Source organism: Symphodus melops (assembly GCF_947650265.1).
Source record: "Symphodus melops genome assembly, chromosome: 16".
Taxonomy (NCBI): Eukaryota; Metazoa; Chordata; class Actinopteri; order Labriformes; family Labridae; genus Symphodus; species Symphodus melops.
Window position 1 is genome coordinate 6364452 of NC_136706.1, and position 20003 is coordinate 6384454.

At 37.7% G+C, this 20003-nt stretch overlaps 2 protein-coding genes across 5 annotated transcripts in view; both read right to left on the reverse strand.

Moving 5' to 3' along the window:
* Nucleotides 1-1748, reverse strand: part of loxhd1a (lipoxygenase homology PLAT domains 1a) — a 32121-nt gene extending 30373 nt beyond the window's left edge. Inside the window, exon 1 of the mRNA XM_079364805.1 lies at nucleotides 1287-1748. The gene's annotated coding sequence lies outside the window, so the exon portion shown is untranslated. The remainder of the gene's footprint in view (nucleotides 1-1286) is intronic.
* Nucleotides 1749-2179: 431 nt separating this feature from the next.
* On the reverse strand, nucleotides 2180-18073 carry st8sia5 (ST8 alpha-N-acetyl-neuraminide alpha-2,8-sialyltransferase 5). Of its 4 annotated transcripts, none has more exons than XM_079364801.1 (9): nucleotides 17287-18073; nucleotides 12696-12803; nucleotides 12209-12304; nucleotides 9321-9413; nucleotides 7634-7792; nucleotides 5893-6037; nucleotides 5635-5747; nucleotides 4471-4563; nucleotides 2180-4370 (listed from the first exon to the last, which is right to left on the reverse strand). In XM_079364801.1, the coding sequence occupies exons 1-9, from the start codon at nucleotides 17430-17432 to the stop codon at nucleotides 3908-3910; spliced, it is 1416 nt and encodes a 471-aa protein (XP_079220927.1). In that variant the 5' UTR covers nucleotides 17433-18073; the 3' UTR covers nucleotides 2180-3907. The 4 variants fall into 4 exon arrangements, with proteins under 4 accessions (XP_079220927.1, XP_079220928.1, XP_079220929.1 ...); XM_079364802.1 differs by having other exon boundaries at nucleotides 7634-7720; nucleotides 17287-18070; XM_079364803.1 differs by lacking the exon at nucleotides 12209-12304 and having other exon boundaries at nucleotides 17287-18070.
* Between the last annotated feature and the right edge of the window lie 1930 nt (nucleotides 18074-20003).

Consider the following 20003-nt stretch of genomic DNA (forward strand, 5'->3'; position numbering starts at 1 on the left):
CAGCAATGATTTATTTCTTTCATGGCAACTTTCAGCCAGCCTCTTGTTGATTGTCCAATTAACTCTACAGAAGAGGCTTGTCCAGCAGATGGTCAACTTAGCTTCACATAAAGGCAGGAAATTTGTCCTATGTATCAAAATCATTTATATGGCTATATAGATTGAATTTTTATCTACTAATGCATTTACTCTTACCAGCACTGCCAGTGTAAGTTTCTGTAAGAGATAAAATCTCCCCAAATTAAATTCTAACCAGAGCACAATAAGAAAAGGCTAATCTGTTGACACACAACAGCAATACAAACAATTCATTGCCCACTACAAAGTAAGCCATTGAATCAAAACTTCTGTTTATTGGATATTTTGTTAAAGTGTTGAAAAATAGAAAGTTAAATGTTAACCCATATAAAACATGTTGAGCTGTTTACCAAGCATAGTGTTAAATATGAAATGTATTTTTGTAGCAATATTTTAAAAATTTAGAAGTAGAATTAATAAAATAGACGTGCATTTTTCCTCTCTGCTAATTTATGTTTCAGTTCATTCACACTGGTGAACATATCTTCACTTGACTATAAGCCAAATCATCCCATTAGCCTTATTGCTGACACCTGACACCTGATGTGGATATCGAGATGAAGGACAGAGTTTGGTCATATTGATCTTTCAACATTAGATTACCCAGCTCTTAGATGAAAGCAGTGAGTCAGACCTCATATGACCCAGTGCAAAGAGGAACCAACCCCTAACATTCAAGACTAGATAGTACAGTAAAACATGTTGTCTTTTAAATTACACATGAAGGAGGTTCTGATGTTAATGGACTTCATACATTACCTAGTTTTCCAGTTTCTTGCATCTTTATACCCAGCTGAATATATCATAACATTAAACCCTATGGCTCTGACTTAACCTATCCAATCTTTCATCGGAGTCATATCATAGTTTAGTAGTTATGCACAGCCATATCACTCAGTAGTGTATTTTATATTCCGGTGTGATCACATTTTAAATGTAAAATGCATTTTGGGAATTCTAATATTTCAAGCATTCATTTATTTATTTATTTTAACTAATACATTCGATTCTATATAATTTATATTCAAACTAACAAAATGTATCTCAAATCACAGTTAGCTTATTTTGCCATGTGTGTTAACAGTGTATCTCTAACTTTTAGCTTATTATTTAAACTGATTGTCCATAAGCATTTCTGATATTATATTTATGCACCAGTTTCCAATAATTCATGTATCTGTTTTTACTGTTTAACAGTTAAAGCTTACCTTATCTGGCACCAATTTCTCCTTTAGGCTAAATTAGTCAGGCATCAACCTTTACTATCAGCTTTTCCCCCCAGCTAACCATTAAACCCATTTGATAAATAGAGTGGGCTAAGTCCTTTTTATAGATAATTTTCGTAGCTTTTTTATTAACGTTACTTTTCATTTTTTTAGAACTGTTTAGATTACCTTAAAAAGTTTATTTAAACGTTTTTAATATCAAAATCTTCTCCACAAACGCAAATGTTAGGCTACCTTTAGCATTGTAACGTTCACCTTTAGCTAATTGCTACAACATGGTAATGACAATTATTTTATGTGAATAATTTTTTTTCTTCAGTAAATTATCCTAAGTATAGTCCTAATTGTTTTTCAGTTAATTGTCCTAAGTAGCCTTCATCATCAAAGGCATAAACTAGTAGCAATAATATTATGATAATTGATATATTGTATTATTTCTCACTATATTATATTCACCTATCTTCTGCTAGTGTGCATGTCCACAGGGTAAATTTCATAGCCCTAACCTAAACAGGTGCTGCGTTACTTGATATAATCGGCCATATTCCCAACCGTCTCCTCTGAGTCAGTCAGAGAGAGGACACTGACACCGGCCGCTGCTTAATAATTGAGGTGTTGACAGTAGCTTTGCTTAATGAGCTAATTGCAGGGAACAAACCAGAGGTTAACTGGTCTAAAATAAGGCAGCTGAATTAGTATCGTGTGTCCTCTGTGGCGCTCATGTGATGGTCAGCACAAAATCAGTGATAATGCATCTCATTCCTTTTTGTGGGAAATACATTATTTATAAATGTATGAACAAGCTCAGGCACTGCAGAATGCTTCTGTGGCTTCTCAGTTATAAACACCAAAAATAATATGACTAAACATTTCAGTGAGAAAATCTAAACAAGTTTATTTACAAAGACATAAAGAATGATCAAGTCAGTTAAGAAGCATTGTGTTATATATTACCTCCATTCAGTCCACAGACTTTTCCCCTTCATAGTCCGTTTTAAACTCACTTGTGTCTGTACAACTATTAAGTGGTCAAGCCAAAATACATTTGGTATTTAAAATTGTTGAACTTATATCCATTGTTCATTGACAAACAGCAAGTTTAAGAAAAGAAATGGGGAACATTTTATGAGCAATGATGTTCTTGAAATACTGAGGAAATAACAGATGGGCAGGGGAACATGAGGACGAGAGTGACAAAAAGTAATGTCCTACTTTATAGTCTTTTTTGCAATGTGCAACAAATTAAAAACTAAAAAACACACACAGCTTTCCAGTGCATGAATGCAAACTAAAAAATTCACAGTTCAAAGAGGGAGGTGAAACAATTCAGTATAAATTGTTATAACACTTCAAAATAGGGCTGCAACCATTCTTCATTCTTGCATCTTTAATCATGCATCCAATACAAAATGTACCTCAATGCAGTCATCTTTCTATGAAAAAGTCAGTTAATGTATCTCCAAAAGCACTGTGAACTTCTGTGGAGGCTTAAGTGTAAACATATTTCAGTGATCATTGAAGCAGGCACACACAAAGCCAAGTATAGAGTAAAGTCATGCAGAGCATTACATGTTTATGAATGGACTTTACAGTACGACTTCACTAATCCAGTAGAATATAGGCTGAGAACCGCACATAAATTCCTAATCCTTACAGTCTTAAATGTCCTTTGATTCAAGAGACAAACTAAGATTTAGTTTATAACATAATGTATTGTAGGTCAGCAAAACATATGGGTGTTTTGCATATCATGTAGAGGGGATTGTTATCTCGTAAGGCAGCATGGTTTAAGACATGAATGACAACGAACGTCTGGGTCGCATTGCTGTACAACTTGGGCGGCCTAGAAAGGGAAAGATTTCGCCGAGATGCCCAAATTGTAAAACGTTTTTTCTGGCCTTTGTCAAAATCCTGTCTTATCTCTTTTTACTAGAAACATTGGAGGGGCTTTTTTTTCTTTAAAGGAAAAAGAAGAGGGCCAATAAAAACAGGCCATTTCAACAGTATTTTAAAATATTCGCCAAGTGAATCTGGTGAATAAGAAATAGATTACAAAAGTAGACAACTGGATGTTACATTTTTTTCTTAATGTTTTACAGAAACATTAAAAGCTGCCACACCCACAGAGTGTCCAAGATACAGAGAGAAGGGGAATGAGGGGGTCACAAAGTCACCCAGTGCGGCCCATTTCAGCGTAATTATCTGTGCAACGTTGAGTAGAAAACAACACCTCTGTACAGCTGAGCCACTAGAAAACTTCACAGAAACAACGTCACAATGAAGACCACTGTTTACATTAAAAACAAGCATCTTGTGGGGATATGGAGATAAAAAAGAAGGATTTGATTGGCTAAATGAAAAACTTACAAGTTCAAATTGAAAAAAAGAAGTTACGTTGGCCACAAAAGCAGGCAACCTTCAATATGTCATTAAATTAGTAAGAACAAGGACGTGTACGCCAACTTCCTTTTTTAAGACAAAGCAAATACAATACTCTCTCATTGGCTGGAAACAGAAAACAGGACAGGTATAACAGATTTAAAACAAACAAACTAAGATGTATAATGTTGAGTATTTGTTTGAAAAAACGGAGGAGTGGGGGATCATGTGCATTGCCCTGTGTGAACATGGACGATCCCACGAGTATGCATGTGAATGAAGTTAAAAATTTCATGAGGCATCGCATGGAACCCCGGCCTTGGCTTGACGTTGTCATAGTAATGATGAGTGATGAAGATGCCAGAGGGGTTCATGGGAAATGCCCAGAAGCCATAGAGGTGGACCTCCTCGCACATCTCCAAGGCGGCGGTCACGAGCATCAGACCGCTGCTGAGACGTTTGGCCCGGACGCCCTGCACGGCCCAGAAACGCTGCACGTTGAGCAGGTACTGCGGGTGGAAGAAGAACACCCCTCTCTGGGAGTCAAAATCGTCCAGCATGTACTTGACTCTGAAAGATACATCTGTGTTGCGGGTGTTGTAGAAGGCAGGAAGCACCACTGAAGAGTTCTCATAATTCTGAAGAACATCGTAAAACGGTCGCCGCCATTTCTCCAGCTTCTGAAATCTGCAGAGGAAACAAAATATGAGATTACAAGAGAAGAAAACAAAGACCGAACAGAAGATTGTTAGATATTATTTATCACTCCGATACTTATTTACAGTACCTCTCAGTAATAATGCTCGGATTAATCGTCACCAGATCTGTTTTAGTACCAACATCAGCTGTGTACTTCTCATTGATGGGTGGTATGTTGCACCTGCAAAAAGAAATGCACTATAAAGTTCTGTTTAAACTTATTTAATATGATTTGTTAGGTAGCTGGAGAGATTGTTTAGGGCTGTGCAAAGGTTTTCACCAGGAGTTGGTTATCACAGAAACTTATAGAGTTATGTTCTGTTTCTTATTGGATTACACTCACAAAAGCATTAAGTTGGTTTTCTCACATTGCATACTTGTGAAGTTAGCTTTGCTAGCTACAGCTCACAAAATTTGATGGCAACATTTTTTTTTTGTTTGCCACAAACAGCGGGCTAAAAATAACCCTGCTTTCATCAACATATTAATCTGCAATCAAGGGAATTTTTAAGATTAGATTTTTCAGCAAATGTGCAAAAAAACTGAAACCTTGGGGGTTTGTGGCAACAGTCAATAAAGGAGCAAGCTTAGCGAAGACCAATTCAGTGCAATGCTATGGGTGGGAACTATATGTCGTGATACATATTCATATGGTTATACAATAATCTTTTGGTGATGTTATTTTTATTTAAAGACTTGAAACGATATGTCAGGATTTGTTCTTGTTTTGTCTTTTATTTCAGTGTTTCGATTTCGTTGTTGCTTATTTCCCTTGTGTGTATTTTTATTGTATTATTTCCAAATTTAATCTTTGGTGTTTCTTGTTTCATTTTGTAGTTTTTGCCCGTGTATCAACTTTACTTTTTTCTTCCTCTGTTGGTCTGTGTTCCCTCCACTATGATTGCCCTAATTACTTTCACCTGTGTCTATTTGCCCCTTGTATTTAGTCTCTGGTTTTCTTTCCTTCTGTGCCCATGGGCCTGTGTCGATGGTTCTGTCTTGGTTTTCCTTGTGTCCTTGGACTTTTGATGGACTTCGTTTTTGAACTTGAAAAAGTAAGCTTTTGTTTAATAAAGGGTTTTTGTATTAGATCTGCAATTGGGTCCACATCCAATTTTTACATATTATATATACGTCAATAATTCGAAATCTTTCCCCGTTAGAAGATGGGTAATTGAACAATCCCAAAATAATTGTGCTATCATTGTGTAGCCCTCAAACAACAGACACTGAAGGATTATAACCTGGGTACCTAAACACAAAATCAGCTGAGTCAATTTCCTTTCCGCATTTGCTGTTCTTGATGATGCCGCCATTTCCAATAACAGCACATTTCTTGTACTGTGATTTGGAATATGGCATATCCTGAAGAAAAATAGAACAAAAACATTTTAACCTCAGACTGACCGCATCAAAGGCTGCTAAATCAAGTAGATCTTACATCTTGGTTTAGAAGAATAGCCAGTGTTGGAAAACAAGTCAAATACTTCTATTTGTGCACTGAACTCACATCTGGGAACATCTTGAAGACCTCTGTGGTGATGGGGAGGATACCACTGGTGTCAACCTCGTACCTCAGCTTGGTCCCTGCAGGAGTGTTCCTCTTAGTGGTGAACAGAAAGGAGGGAGCGTTACAGCAGCGAGACAGGGACATCCTTAAGGAGGACAATAAGAAAAGAACAGAATATATTTGTAAAATACTTCACATAACAATCAAGACAGAAACTAAACTCCTGAGTTATGTTCACATCTGCCATTCCTTCTCACTTTTCAAACTTGTGTTTCGCAATCCTTCTCATCTTAATAAAAACCAACAGAAAAATAATGACACAGCAATCCAAATAACTTTTTCATAAACATGCCTTTCATAATTAGATGAAGGTCGCAAAATATATAGAATTGACATCAAAGACAACATTTATTCACACCTAATAAAGAAAACGCTCTATGTAAAAATTGAGTCATTTTGTTTGCGAATATTGTTATTCAAATGCAAGTAATGCAAGTAGCCTATAGAATTTGAAATATTACAAAGTGATTTTACATTTGTGGTATAAAAGACTGCCTGCCTCATACCATAATAAACAAACTGTCAACAACTATCAGGCAAGAGGAAAATACAAGAGATCCCTCATTCTCAACCATATTTTATGGCTGAGTTTCAAGAGAAAGTCATACAAAAAATGTCAAAACTCCCGTGAGGAACTTTTGGCTTGTATCAATGTTAGCATCCCCTGTGGACAAAGCAGTACCTCTTATCCCTTGACTGATTTGTGCCAGATATGGAAGAAGTGCATTTACAAACAAAATCCTAATCCTAATCCTAATCCTGATTTCTTTTAACGGCCAAATGGATCTCTTATTGAAAATCAGGGGAAAAGGCTGTTTATGCAACATGCTGTTAATCACTTCATCTCTAATCATGGTTTTGTTGGCATTTTATAGGTCAGAAAGAGGCATCACTATTAATATCAGTTTGTTTTATAACCAGATAAAATATCCTCACAGTTTAAATAGAGTTTAAAGTTATAATTTGCCACCTATCAAACAGTAATACAGCAGATATCAAATATATTCTAACTAGATATATCGGTGAGTAACACCTTTCTAAAACAAACTCCATTTTGGCTTGCTATTTTCGGCTCTGTGTTCACACAGGAACAGGACAGCCCTTCCTTCAGCTTGCTTGTGTTTCTTTCACGTGAACCCCTACCTGTCTAAAAAATTAGCCCTGCTACCACATGGGGAAAGAGAGACGCCCATGCCCGCTCATGGACGCTGCCGGTTGAGGCATATTGGTGGAGTTTTGTTGCAAGACAATCTACAGACTTTCGAAGTTAAAGATAACACTTTTTGGGGGTATAAAATACTTTATAAAAATAAGAATGGAATCAACTTTGAGCTGCTAATCTGAATGGAGATAAGTCATAGAAACAGCTCACTCAGTCATAACACTGTGGGGTTGAGGAGGGGAAGCAGTGGGTTAACAGGACTGCTGTGTTTTGGTGCGACATCTACTGGACATCTAATCTGAAAGTTGCATAGTATGCCTTCAGGCTATGTCTTTTAAGGCGTGACAAAACTACTACACTTGCATATATTGCTCTAACAGCATTTTGTTGTACTTGTACAATGACAATAAAGATATATTATCTCATCTTAGTTTTTTAAATCAGAAGAGTGATGAAGTCATGAGATTTAAAAGGCATTCTGATTGACATTGTTCTCTGATGAGACAGAGTAATACTTACTTGAAGTTACTGGTCTCCTCCTTGTTCTGCTCCCACCTACACACCTGCAGGTTTCGCCATCTCTCAAACAGATCTGATGTTTTCACCCTGGCAGACAGGCAGAGAGACTTGTGGAATAAGGGAGGATACCCATGGCCATGTATTTTCCGATTAAAGTTTCTACAAGGGTAGTAAATTGAAGAGACATTGTAAAGACGACTCAAAAAGAAAAGCAAGGGGTCAGAAAATTGCAGGGATTATGACTCTCTTCTGGTTCTACTGATTCCACTAGATGTGGACCCTTGTAATAAAAAGACAGCGGCTTCATTGAGCATGTCTGTAAATAGCTGTCCTTGAACTGACATCTCCTTTGAGATTATTGGGAGATGTGATTTGCTCTGGGAGGCAGGGTGGCACCATTACATTGACTATCAGGCAGCGTGTCATGGGCCGCTCTCTGCTTCAGACTCAGAAGAGGCTCTTGGCTCTCAATTAAGCGAACAAAATCAGTCGACATTAAAGATCGTACAGCCTGAGGGACAAGCATAAAAAGGTCAGTGGACAATGTTCACATTCATAAACAGGAAATGTGCCTCTAAAACTGCCAATAGCACAACTGGCTGACTGAGGAGTGCCCTGAATCTGTCAGCTGGTGTACAGCATGATGTAAAACTGCTTAATTTTATGGGGCAGCAGCTTAAGTGCCAATAAAGAAAGGGAGAACAATACTGGTTTTAAAGAAACTGTCATTTTGACAAGATTAAGGCTTTCTTTATCTTTTCTTCGGTTGTTGCAGATTTGAAGTTTAAATCTCACTTATTACATTTGTCTCTGCCATTTGATCACCTCATGATTTTTGAAAAATAGAAGGAAACAATTTGAACTGCTTGAAAGCAATCAAATCCATCCTCATTCCCTGCATCAATTCAAGTCAATCTCTTGCTGTTAAAGCACAAAGGCTTTTCATCCTTTTAGCTGGCTGCTCTTAAGTAATAAAGACCAGATTCCTTTAGGAAGAAAAGACTGACTATCTTGATAGGAAATGTGTTACCTTGTTAGCTCTAAAGAACAGTATAATGTCTGCGATAAAAAGTATGTTCTTTATTTTCATAACATTATGTTATGAAAAGTGTACAACATTGGAGTACAAGTTCCCAATGGGACAATAAAGTGTATTGAATTGCATGTTTTGTGTCGTGGCTCTTGTCATGAAACAGAATCGTCTCCTGCCAATGTCACTCTATATTCAAATTGTTTTGCCTACAAGGTTGAAATTATTATAAAATTGGTGACTGTTCATCAGGTCAATATTTAGAATTTTTCTTTTCTTCTTGACCAAATTCCAAATTATTAACATCAAGGATCCGTAATTAGTCATCAGTAATTTAGCATGCTAACTTGCTAAAGTAAAATGGTGATCATGATGATCAAATCCAACGGAAAAAATATCTTTCTTTAAATCAGGTTTGAATGTCATTGTGAGCATTTAAGCATGTATTTGGATAAACATGTGGTGCTGTGTCAGAGCTAAACTAACATGCAATGAAGAAACAGGCTATTGTCTGATCCTAAAACATAAATCTGGGGATAAATTGTCTCTCTTCTTACCTGATAAGTACTTGAAGGTTACCTTACTTGAAGGGGGAAATGTGCTATTCCACAAAAGGTGTTGACAACAAGGGTTAGCTTCATTCTTATGAACACTCACATTGTCAGGACTTTGACGTCCATAATCTCCTGTCTGAGCTCCCTACATGCTGTTGAGTTGTATCGAAAGGAGCCATCATAGCTTTCAAGATACCTGGAGAGACACACATAGTCATCCTCTGCCTAAACATCAACACATAGAAGAGAATTCACAACATTCACGAGACACAGTAAAGATATTTTAAAAAAACAACAACCCTATTCTCAAGAGTGTGTAAAAGAAAACATTTTAGATTTACTCTTAAATGTCTACAATAGGACTTTATGAAATATTATAAAGCACTGTGTGATGACAGATGACAGAAGTGATGGACTGATTCAAGGCGTCACAAACAGGTTAGTAACAAACTGTTTACTGGACACTTGCACCAGATTCTGTTGCATCTTAGTCTAAACCAATGTCATACTCTTACTAAAAACAGAATGCCTCTCATATTTTTACTTATGTAACTTAAATTGATGGAAATGTGTGTATATGCCTATATTCTAGTATTCTGTTGTCTGCGTGGGAATAGTGTATATGTGCTGTGTCTGGCTTCTTTTATTATACAATAAGCTTGCTGAAGACGAGTAGTGGATATAGCAGTATGTGGTTTGTGCTTTTGTGTGAGAAGTACTATATTTTTTTACGTTTCTATAACTTACTTCATACAAATTGTACTGGATGTCAGTTGAACTCGCTGCAATAACATGCACTTTAAAGAATAATGTCATTATTCAATGTTTAATACATTGTGTGCATAAACACATACACAGATGTTCATGCAAACAGGTAACCACATTATGGAGACAATAACCAATAAGACTCTGAAATTGAATATTTCAAATTGTAGTTCATTTAGTTTTATTGAAAACACTTTTTTAAATGGCAACATTAACCAAAAGCACACAAAAATAATGTCTGACTGATTTTTGGAGGATTGGACGAAATGTTTCTGTAAGAAAGGGTTGGTAAGATTCATACTGTTTAAAAATGTATATCAAGGTGTGGATAAGTTGCCATTTATTGATGGGATTTTGCTCATCAAGATGCCTTATTTCTTGCAGAAAAACATTGTATTTGCATGCAATCAGCTGGCATTCTGGATTAATGTGTGTGAGGGTTTATGTTTGGGAATGCTCTGTGGGTGGTTAAGAATGGATTTTTTTTACAAGGTGCTGAAATCATGTAGGGCATGGATACTTTCTGCATGTTTTTTTCTTCATGCCTGCACTTTAATGACTCATTTCTTAATTAGATGGACATTCATACAAACTATATGTAACCTTACTTTCTAATTGAGTGTTACACTTTAATCAGACGTTTGCAAAATTCAAACAGTATTCTGGATTGATTTATGATTTTCATAGGATCAGAGCAAAGATTACCAAATAAATATCTGATTAAAATGTGAAATTACAAATTCTTAATGCATAGAGGAAGTTTATGTAGTTCAATATAATGACTAAAAAAAGTTTCAATGTGTAACTTGTAACGACCTTTGGATTGATTTTTTTTTTTTATCTTGCATGCAAACACAACATTGTTTCAATATGCTGTTTCTCTTTTGGCATGAGCTAATAAGCAGGCTGGACAAAGTTTTCAGCCAAATGATTTTGTCTAATTGTCAATAGTCTCACACCCAAGGGGCTTCTCTCTTTTAGCCCAGATCTATAACTTTCCTTTTAGGTTTGGGCACAGGGCCTAGAACTGCCAGAACCATCTCTCCTGGGCTGCATTTAAATAATTATGTAATAAATAAATATAGCAAGTTAACACCTCTCTTAACTTCTATTAAATCTACAATATCCACAGTAGCCATTGCATAAACAAATACCCCTTATTAGTTGCATCTAAGTCTTGGAAAGCACTTAATGTCATAATGATTTTTTAAAAATGTATATGTTTGATGATTAAGGGAATGTGAAATGATTAAATGTAGTTATAGCAATGTGTTTTTTGACATGTGTTTTTTTTGGTCACATCAGATATCAAATAGACATCAGACAATGTGACGTTTGGAATGATGGATAATATTTCAACACATTACCTGTGGCTGTTGAAAACAAGAAATCATGGTAATAAAAGAACACAATGAACAATACGATGAAGGGATGCTTTAAAGGAACAAGATGCTGGGATGAAACTGTACAAATAAGGAACAATGATACTGGTTTTCTACATCCACCTGATGATGCAGTGTATTTCTGAAAATTTGAATAATATAGCTGACACTTCAAACAGGGATTGTCATGCTTGTTTTAGCTAAGATGATGAAACCTTTGCAAGTGTTCTCTGTTCAGTTCCAAAAGCAAGACAGTAAATCAAGATGAATTTCATCTCGTAGGGCAGGTTAGGTTAACGGTACGCCGCTGGTTCAAAACCAATACAGGGAAAGAGGGACTAATGAGAATTTGTAAGGGGCACGTTCCTGTGTTGTTGAAGAAATGTACAGTTAAGAAGAAAGGGGGGTATATCCAGGTCGCAGAGAGAGACAATGCAGATGTGAGAAGGGGAGATAGGGGGGAACAGAGAGAAGTGTCCACACTATGTACATGGCATACACACAGAGCTGTGCAGAACACATGAAACACAGATTGCGAAGGACAAGGCATTTGGAAATGGGGTGCTGGATGGGACACAGAAGTACGAGGGGAAGCCAGTACATCAGCAGAGGACCGTGGTTTCTATACCAGCTTCTGGAGGGCGGGAGGAGGGGGATGTAGGGTGTCAGGGGTCTGGGGTCAAGGTGAACGGGATCAGACAACATGCAAGAGCAAATCTGAAAGTGCAACCACCACTGAAAAAATATGAGAGTTTATACCTTTCAAAACTAATGAAAAAAACAAAGAGGCATTCCTGGGTTTCTGTGAGAAATACTTTTAAAAAATGCCTTCAAACTGGCCTACCTTTGAGAGCGTGTTTTTTTCTTCTTAATATCGGCTACGCAGGGTGTGACTATTATGGAGATCTGTGAATCTGGCTGAAAATTCTGACGGAAACATCTGTCAACATGCAGACAGGTTAAGTTAGATTTTAAAATGTGAGAGGCAGTCAGTCCTGTGACACTACTAACCCCTGCTAACTTTATTTTAAAAATCAGCAGATTTCAAAGTAAGTAAAGTACAAAAGTGTTGCAGCTTGTGTTCTCTGAGCTATCAGGTGGGTAAATCAGCGGCCCAGTCCACACATGCAGGACTGGGTCGTCACTATAATGGATTTTAAACTTATTTGGTCTTTCATTCTCTTATCTCTCTTTCTTTCTCCCTTTCTTTCTCTCTCTCTCTCTCTCTCTCTCTCTCTCTCTTTCTCTCTCTCTCTCTCTCTCTCTCTCTCTCTCTCTCTCTCTCTCTTCTCACACTCTCTTTTGTCAGAGGTGTTATGCAGCAAAAGTACCTTTTCCTTCCATTTCTGGCAGGCTTCACAGCTCCATCATCCGAGAAATTAACGGGACCGGTCCAATTTCCTGTCTCGTCCCCTTTGAGTCGGCTAAACTGTTGCGCACTAGTAAGAAAATAAGTCAGTTTATTTGGGATTTATTGTCCTTATTGTGCAAATGTCAAACACACATAAAACCACACACACACACACACACAAAAGCCTAACTTGCACATACACACATGCTGTATTAAGTTGGAGCATCTTTGTGGCTAAGAAAAAACAAGTCACCAAAAATGGCAAGAATGAGTTTCCTGTTGACGAGATCATGTTTTGAATGGTTCATTTATGCTCTTTTTGGCCTGATGCCACACTCCAGAGCATGATTCACACCTTCACACTGTAAGATTGCCCTGTAGGAGTGTTAGACTTGTAGTTCAATATAATAAAGTCTCAGTGATTTAAGGGAGGAACAGTCGTCGCCAATGTTGTTGTTAGAGTCAATTTACTTCAAGAGAAAATGTGAAAATGAAATTGCCACAATTGTATATTCCAATAAAGTTTCTGTAAAAAGTGGTTTTTACACAGTAGGTTTGCTTGTCAAGTTTAGAACTATTTTTCTGTGGAGCTTTGACAACTAACAGAAAAGTTAGTTCTGTAATGGCAGATTATAGTTATATTGACTAATAATTTGTAGCAGAAATTTGAATCTGTCTTATTAAAAGTTGTCATGGGTGTTTTTTCTGATACAGAGATATTATTACTTATATTATTCTCTGCTTCAAATATTCCTATGCTATTCCAAGAGGAGGCATTTAGGTGCAAGTCGTTCATCACTCTCACGACATGGCAATAGATGTTGTGCATCCTAATTTTGTAAGAGAAGGGAAAATGTACGATCAACTCCTAGTAATACATTTTTTACAGGCCGGATTCTACATATGGTCAACAAATTATAAGAAAAATCCAAAACCAGACAGCCTTTTTCCAAAGTCCAATGTTACTTATGTATGTACTCATCATTGAAAGCAGGAGTTTAATCATCCTTCTTATCAATAGACCTTTTGAATGTCAGACATCCAAATAGCAAAGGTTGTACAACTCCTGTTTGACTGATTATTATGCAAGTATCCCTGGGTGACTCATTTCCCTGAGTGCTCTGTGGGTGTTGAGCTAAATTCAGCAGGCAAACTAAGTCCAAAGAGCCTCTCTGGGTGCATTATGTGTTGGAGCATTCATCATCAGGGGACTCATGTGTCAATACTGATCTGCAGGCACATTTGGCTTCTCTGAGTGCTACTTCAACATCTCAGCAACACTCTGCAAGCTGCTGCTGAACAGAACAACCCTCGATAAATGAGAGATGTAAAAGAGGACAGCTGCTACTTTTCACAGAAAAGCTAATCAAACCAGCACATTTTAGAACGTTGTAATCATGACTGAAACAATAGGCCCACTAGTTTTACTTCCATTATACATTGTGGGTTGGCTAATATCCCATATAATTTTTTTACCACAAATATTTTTCCCAAAGCTGTAGCTACCAATCAAACTCTAATCAATCTCATGCGACTACTTCTGACTCCAGAGCCTTCAATCTGTGGAGCCCATTTATCTCCATAAACTCAATAGAGAGTGTAATTCAGACAGTAATCTAAGCATTAGTACAGACACAGCAGCCACAAAGTTTCTCTCTAGCTCTTATGCGCTCTGATTCTGCCCTTGAGCATTGTTAATGGGACTTGGAAGCAGGAAAGACAGGACTATTTTATTATTGATATTTGGTTTTTACTGGGGGTGGCATTGACTCAAATGTACATTTAAATGCCATGGGGTATTTCCTGTAAACACCAAGGCCTTCTTAACAGTAGAAGGTTCTTTGATTCACAGACATGTACAAAAACATTTTTTATCTCCTCTTGATCTTATTCTTGTTCTTGATTACTTTCTGCAGTGGCTTTTACCAGGAAATAACTCCTGCACTTAGTAGTCTAAGTTGTTTGACTTATACATGATTAATGATGTGCAATGATCGCTATATACACCCAAACATCTCAGCCAGGTAAACAAACACAATGAAAACAGAGTCAGGGTTGGACCCAAATGTATAATGCATCAAAAAGATGCAGATATGGAATTATTAGATATTTCTTGGATTGTCATAATTATTGGGTTGTTGATAGATTGGAGTATTCCCAGTAAACCTTACACTTCTGATAACATTATAGTCAATAATGTATTCATCAAGCAAACATCCTCAGCATTTCTCGTGAAGATCATCCAAACTTTTAAATACTTTTTATTATGTACATCTACAGATTAGAATAAAAGGGAAATTGATTAATCATGTTATAAACTAAGTTTATTTGTGTATGTTTTCTAATGTTTTCTAACCTATGTATTGATGTCTCACATTTTATTGCTTTAACTGTAGGATTTCCTTTTTATTAAAAGTCTTGCAGAACGTTATCCTTTGTCTAAATAGGTGAATTTAGTTTACGTCTTTTTATTCCTCACACTTTGCATCATGGGCTGGGTTTGTATAAAAGGTGATATAATATTACATTAGAGCTGAGTTGAATTCCTTTTTGGTTTTGGACTGTTTGTCAGACAAACTCGCACTTCAAAACTGACATCAGAGATAATTCTCATGTGCAGCCAAATGCAAAGTTGCAAGTCTTCTCATTTTTGCATGGTTATTAGCCAACCCACTCCCGCTTGGGGCCTTTGATGCTACTCTTTCCAGCCAAGAATATTTTTAGACATCCCTTATCAAGTCAAAGAGAGTTGAAAGTTAATAGCCTATGTCTTCCTTCAGAAGTGTGTCAATTTAAAAAGCGTTCCTGTCATTTTAAACATCGTCCTCTGCAATTTCACCTTAATGTGATTTAAAGCAATCAGGGAAGTGATTTTTCTGACATTAAAATTTGTCGTCACAGAAACTCAATGGACAGATTTATCAAGTACAACAATGTGCAACATGGTTGATTCGACTTTACGTCTGCATTTGTACATTTACAGGAGAGCTCTTTTCACTTTTTCTCGATAGGGTTTACACAAACATAAAACAAGCTGGCTTAAGAGATTGGTTGTTTTTTCCCTACGCTTTCTAAGCATCTAAATGCCTCCTCTGCTGCCGTTCTAGCCAAGACACCCAAGGTGTTTTTCAGAGACAGAAGTGCATGAAAAATCCTTCTGCCAACATTTTCTCAGGATTTAGTGTTGGAAAGTGGCTGGGTGTGGTCGAACCCATATAGACAACAGCTCCTGCTTGTTTTTGCTGGGGAGACATCATAGGATGACGTCATCTCTCTCCTTCTGCCACACACGCTCACAAACACAGTCACTTATCAGTCTCACTCTCCAATCTCTCTCTCTTTCTCCCCCACTTGCACTGAGGTGTGTGCAAACAGACTGTAGCAAAATGGCCACCGCTGAGCCCACTGATTTCTGTTTCTGCAGCTTGTTCCCCCTTCTCTCTCTCCTAAGCTGAGAGCAAAATGAGGGCACAGGCAAGAGATAGGTGTGTGCGTGTGCGTGTGCGTGTGCGTGTGCGTGCGTGAATGTGCCGGTGTTTGAATTCATGCATCTCTGCCGCAGAGGTCAGGATGCCATGAATCCACATTGAGTTTTTATTCAGATCAGCCCAGCAGGGTATCAGAGGGAGGGGTTAGCTGTGTGCAGAATGCAGCACATGTATGTTTGCTTTGAGGTAAGCATATATGTGCTATGTGTAAAATATCTGGAGGTGGGGGTAAAATTTTCAGGTCATTCCTTTTCTTTTTGAAGGATTTGTGAGATTCTTTCAACCACCTAAAGATCAAACACTCCGGCTTCTCAGCATCTGCTCGTCTCACACTGAAATTTGTCTCAGATTGTTCTTAATGGAGGGGGATCAGCGATTTAGATAAAAGGGTCTTTGAGGGGTTAACATGATTTTCAAGACTTCCATATGAGGGAGATAAATCTTGTTGCAGAGGCATTATAAAACAAGGCTCTGCAGAGGCTGAGTACACCGAGTGCAGCCTGCTGATATGATTTATTTAACAGGGACCAGTAAGAAATACACATCATCTGTAGCCTGTTTCTCTCTGTAACCATCATCATCATCAGCTCTGCCAGCGTTCAGCTGCATTCTGCTAATCTGATGCCTCTGTAAGATGTAGGCTAGGACCAGTTCAGAAGGCTGAAAATTAAAAAAGAAAGATCTCTGGGAAAAGAAAGGGAAAAAAACAGTACCATACACAGCTGGAATACTGTGTATGGTATGAATGTGATGCTGCATATTCTAAGAAAATATCAAAAAAAATAAATCCAATGGAAACAGTTTCTATGCCACTGGAAAAAAGATGGATGGTTAATTGCTTTTGTTCTTTCCCAGCCATTAAATCTGGTTTCCCCTCCATGCATCCCGAACATAGGCTACTGTAGTTAAACCAGACTATTCAGAATCTATTTTCTACACACTCAGTCTATATTTGGATGCAAAAAGCCTCGTATAAATGCTATTAAACATGTCTTGTTTTTGTCCTTACAATGTGTAAAAATCTAACACAGGACCTGATTGCCCTTTTATCGATTAGGACCCAACAAAAAAAAGCAAGCTTACCTCTTAATGTAGTTTTTCCCATATAGTATCTGCTGCAATAGAGTGACAAGTCCAAATGCGCAAATAAATATAAAACAAAGAGATCTATTGCCGAGTATGTCTTTGCCCGACGATGGGTCGGCGTATCCCATTTTTCTTCGCAGCATCCAGGGTTGACGGTGACACCCGGTTAGGTGTCTCTCTCCGCTGCATTCAGGACCAGGAGCGCCGCTGGCTTATTGTACCCGCTGGACAGCACATTGTCCATCACCTTCTCTAGGCTATTTGACTGCCCTCATACAGCAGCATCGAGATGTTGGGTGATACGCATCGCGTACTCTGACCTTAAATGCAAACCATTAGTGTCCAGTTCCCGCTTTCACAATTCCTTGGCCGTTATTTTGAAAGCGGACGTCTTGAATTCTATATTTCTATGAAAATATCGGGTGATCTTATCGTTGCATGCAAGCAATGCAGTTTATCCAAAATACGCGCCCAGATGGATATGTGTCTGTAAATAATCCCGAAATGTTCCCCAAATCAGATTTAACAAAGGCTGGACGATGTTAAACGCAATTTGGTTTCTTTTTCGGATAAGTCTACAAGGCTACGAGCTGCGACAAATGAAAGAAAAAAAACACACACACACATCCTCCATGCTTCATCACAAATCTGCGTGACTGAAATGCAGGAGGAGGAGGAGGAGGAGGGTGCGTCTTTTCTCAGCCAGGCAGTCGGGCGCGCGCCTCGTTTCATTCAGATAGATGCTCCTTACTCAGCCAAAACCCCAAGGTCATAGGCTCCTTTACGGGAATGCACCTGCGCACTAGACCTATATGTTCAAAAACAATGCAAAACAATCGTTTTCACCAGCCCCTCTTATAGGGCGGGGGTTATTGAGAGTCTTCATTGCATAATTGGAACACTGCACTGAAATTATTTTGATCTGATGCTGTTTATCTTGCAGGATCACAACAGATTAAACACACCGCATTGGTTTACCACGGGGGATTGTGGTGACAAATGTTGGATTACTAAAAAGTAGTTTACGATTTCTGACATCAACAAAAGATTAATATTACCGTATTGTTCTTGGTATTGAATTGAAAAGCATGTAAATGGACAACACAAGCACACGCAATTTTTCTGCAACAAATTTAATGTAGGCTTTGGCTAAAAGCCCACAAAAAGGATAACAACCAAAAACTATTGAAATCTGGATTAAAACCACTTCCAAAAAAAATGTGGCTACAATAGCTGACTGAATTACTGGGGTGGGCACTCTGTCTTTTTCAGGGGGGCTTAAGAGTACATTAGGTTAATTTCAAACCTTGACTATGACATTTTGCAAAGGGAATTGCTTATGTCACATAAGCACATCTGCAGAACCAATTCTTCAGAAAAGTCAGTGGATTTGTTTAAGGCTTACACTGACAATTGTATCAGTGCTGTCGATTTTTGTTTAGTTTGATCGCTGTCTGATGAAATCATCAAAGTCTATCTGATGAAGACTGGGTTTGCATTAGTGTCGATTAACTCCTTTAAAAGCAGCAGAAGAGAAGGTGGATGTGGAAATGAGAACATGATGAATAATAGTCGGGTCATAGTGGTGTCAGACTCTTAGTCATTTATGAAAAATGGGAATAAATCTGCACCCTTGAAGAATCATTTTCTGGAATCACATAACGGCTTAGATTGTCCATATAATGTTGGCAGTATCAATTCATCCATGAAACATCTGTGGGTCAAATTTAACAGAAAGAATGAATTCAGTAAAATATGTGCTTTCAGCAAAAGACTGCTTAATTTTCCTCCCCCTGCAAACGGAGCAAAGACGCCTGCCCAGACATATGTCTCTACAGCCAAGTCTTCAGGCCCTCCCAGCCCAGATTGATTATATATTCCCTCCAGCATGTTCTGGGGCTGCCTTAAGGGCATGTCCCAGTTGGACAAGCATAAGGAAGCCTGCAAGAGAGTTAAATCACTATACCCTCAAGACAAGGAAGCATCAGGAGGTCCAAAAAGAGGAGTGAGTCCAGGCACTCAGAGGAAGCCAATTTATACATTGTGGTCTCTTGCTTATGTGACATTGAGTTTATAATCATGGTCTTGGAAAACATGCAAGGCAATATTTAACTACTAGGCACTTGATTAAAAAAAGGGGAGCTTTTGGATAGAGCACCCCGACTTTCTGTTTACTGTATTTTTTTCAAATCCTACCAAGTTTACTTTACAAAAGAAACACTGCATTATAATCAAATCATGTATTGATGGGAGTTTCCAAAAATTAATGATAACTGAGCCATCTTGCAACACTGAGCTTATTTCATGAAATGCAGTAAAATCCAACAAAAAGCCTACTCCTGCTATGTTCTCAAAATACACATGATAAAAGCAAGATATGTATTACAATTTAAATTGGATTAAAAATAATTGTGCAAAGACAGAAGAACAACAAATCAATTTAATTGAAATCCTGTGCTCAGATTCTCCTCCCTGTACCCTGTCAGCAGGGGACAGCAACGCCATTCACCACCAGTGTCACAGTCACTTAATCACCAGAGTCAATAGAATGTATTCTGATTCTGAAAGAAGATAATTTGACCCATGTCTAAATTATTTAGTTCTCACATTGAACGTTATAGGTTACAATTGACCTTGTCTTCTCAAAGTAGGCTATATTTACTCCGTGTTGTAGAACAACAATATACTTGTTCGTTGAAATATATTAATATATT

Coding starts and splice junctions, on each gene's coding strand:
- st8sia5 (XM_079364801.1), bottom strand. CDS start 17,432: ATGCTGCGAAGAAAAATGGGATACGCCGACCCATCGTCGGGCAAAGAC. Junction 12,305..12,695: donor GCCAGAAATGGAAGGAAAAG/GTACTTTTGCTG, acceptor GCATGTTGACAG/ATGTTTCCGTCAGAATTTTC. Junction 4,371..4,470: donor CCGAGCATTATTACTGAGAG/GTACTGTAAATA, acceptor TTTCCTCTGCAG/ATTTCAGAAGCTGGAGAAAT.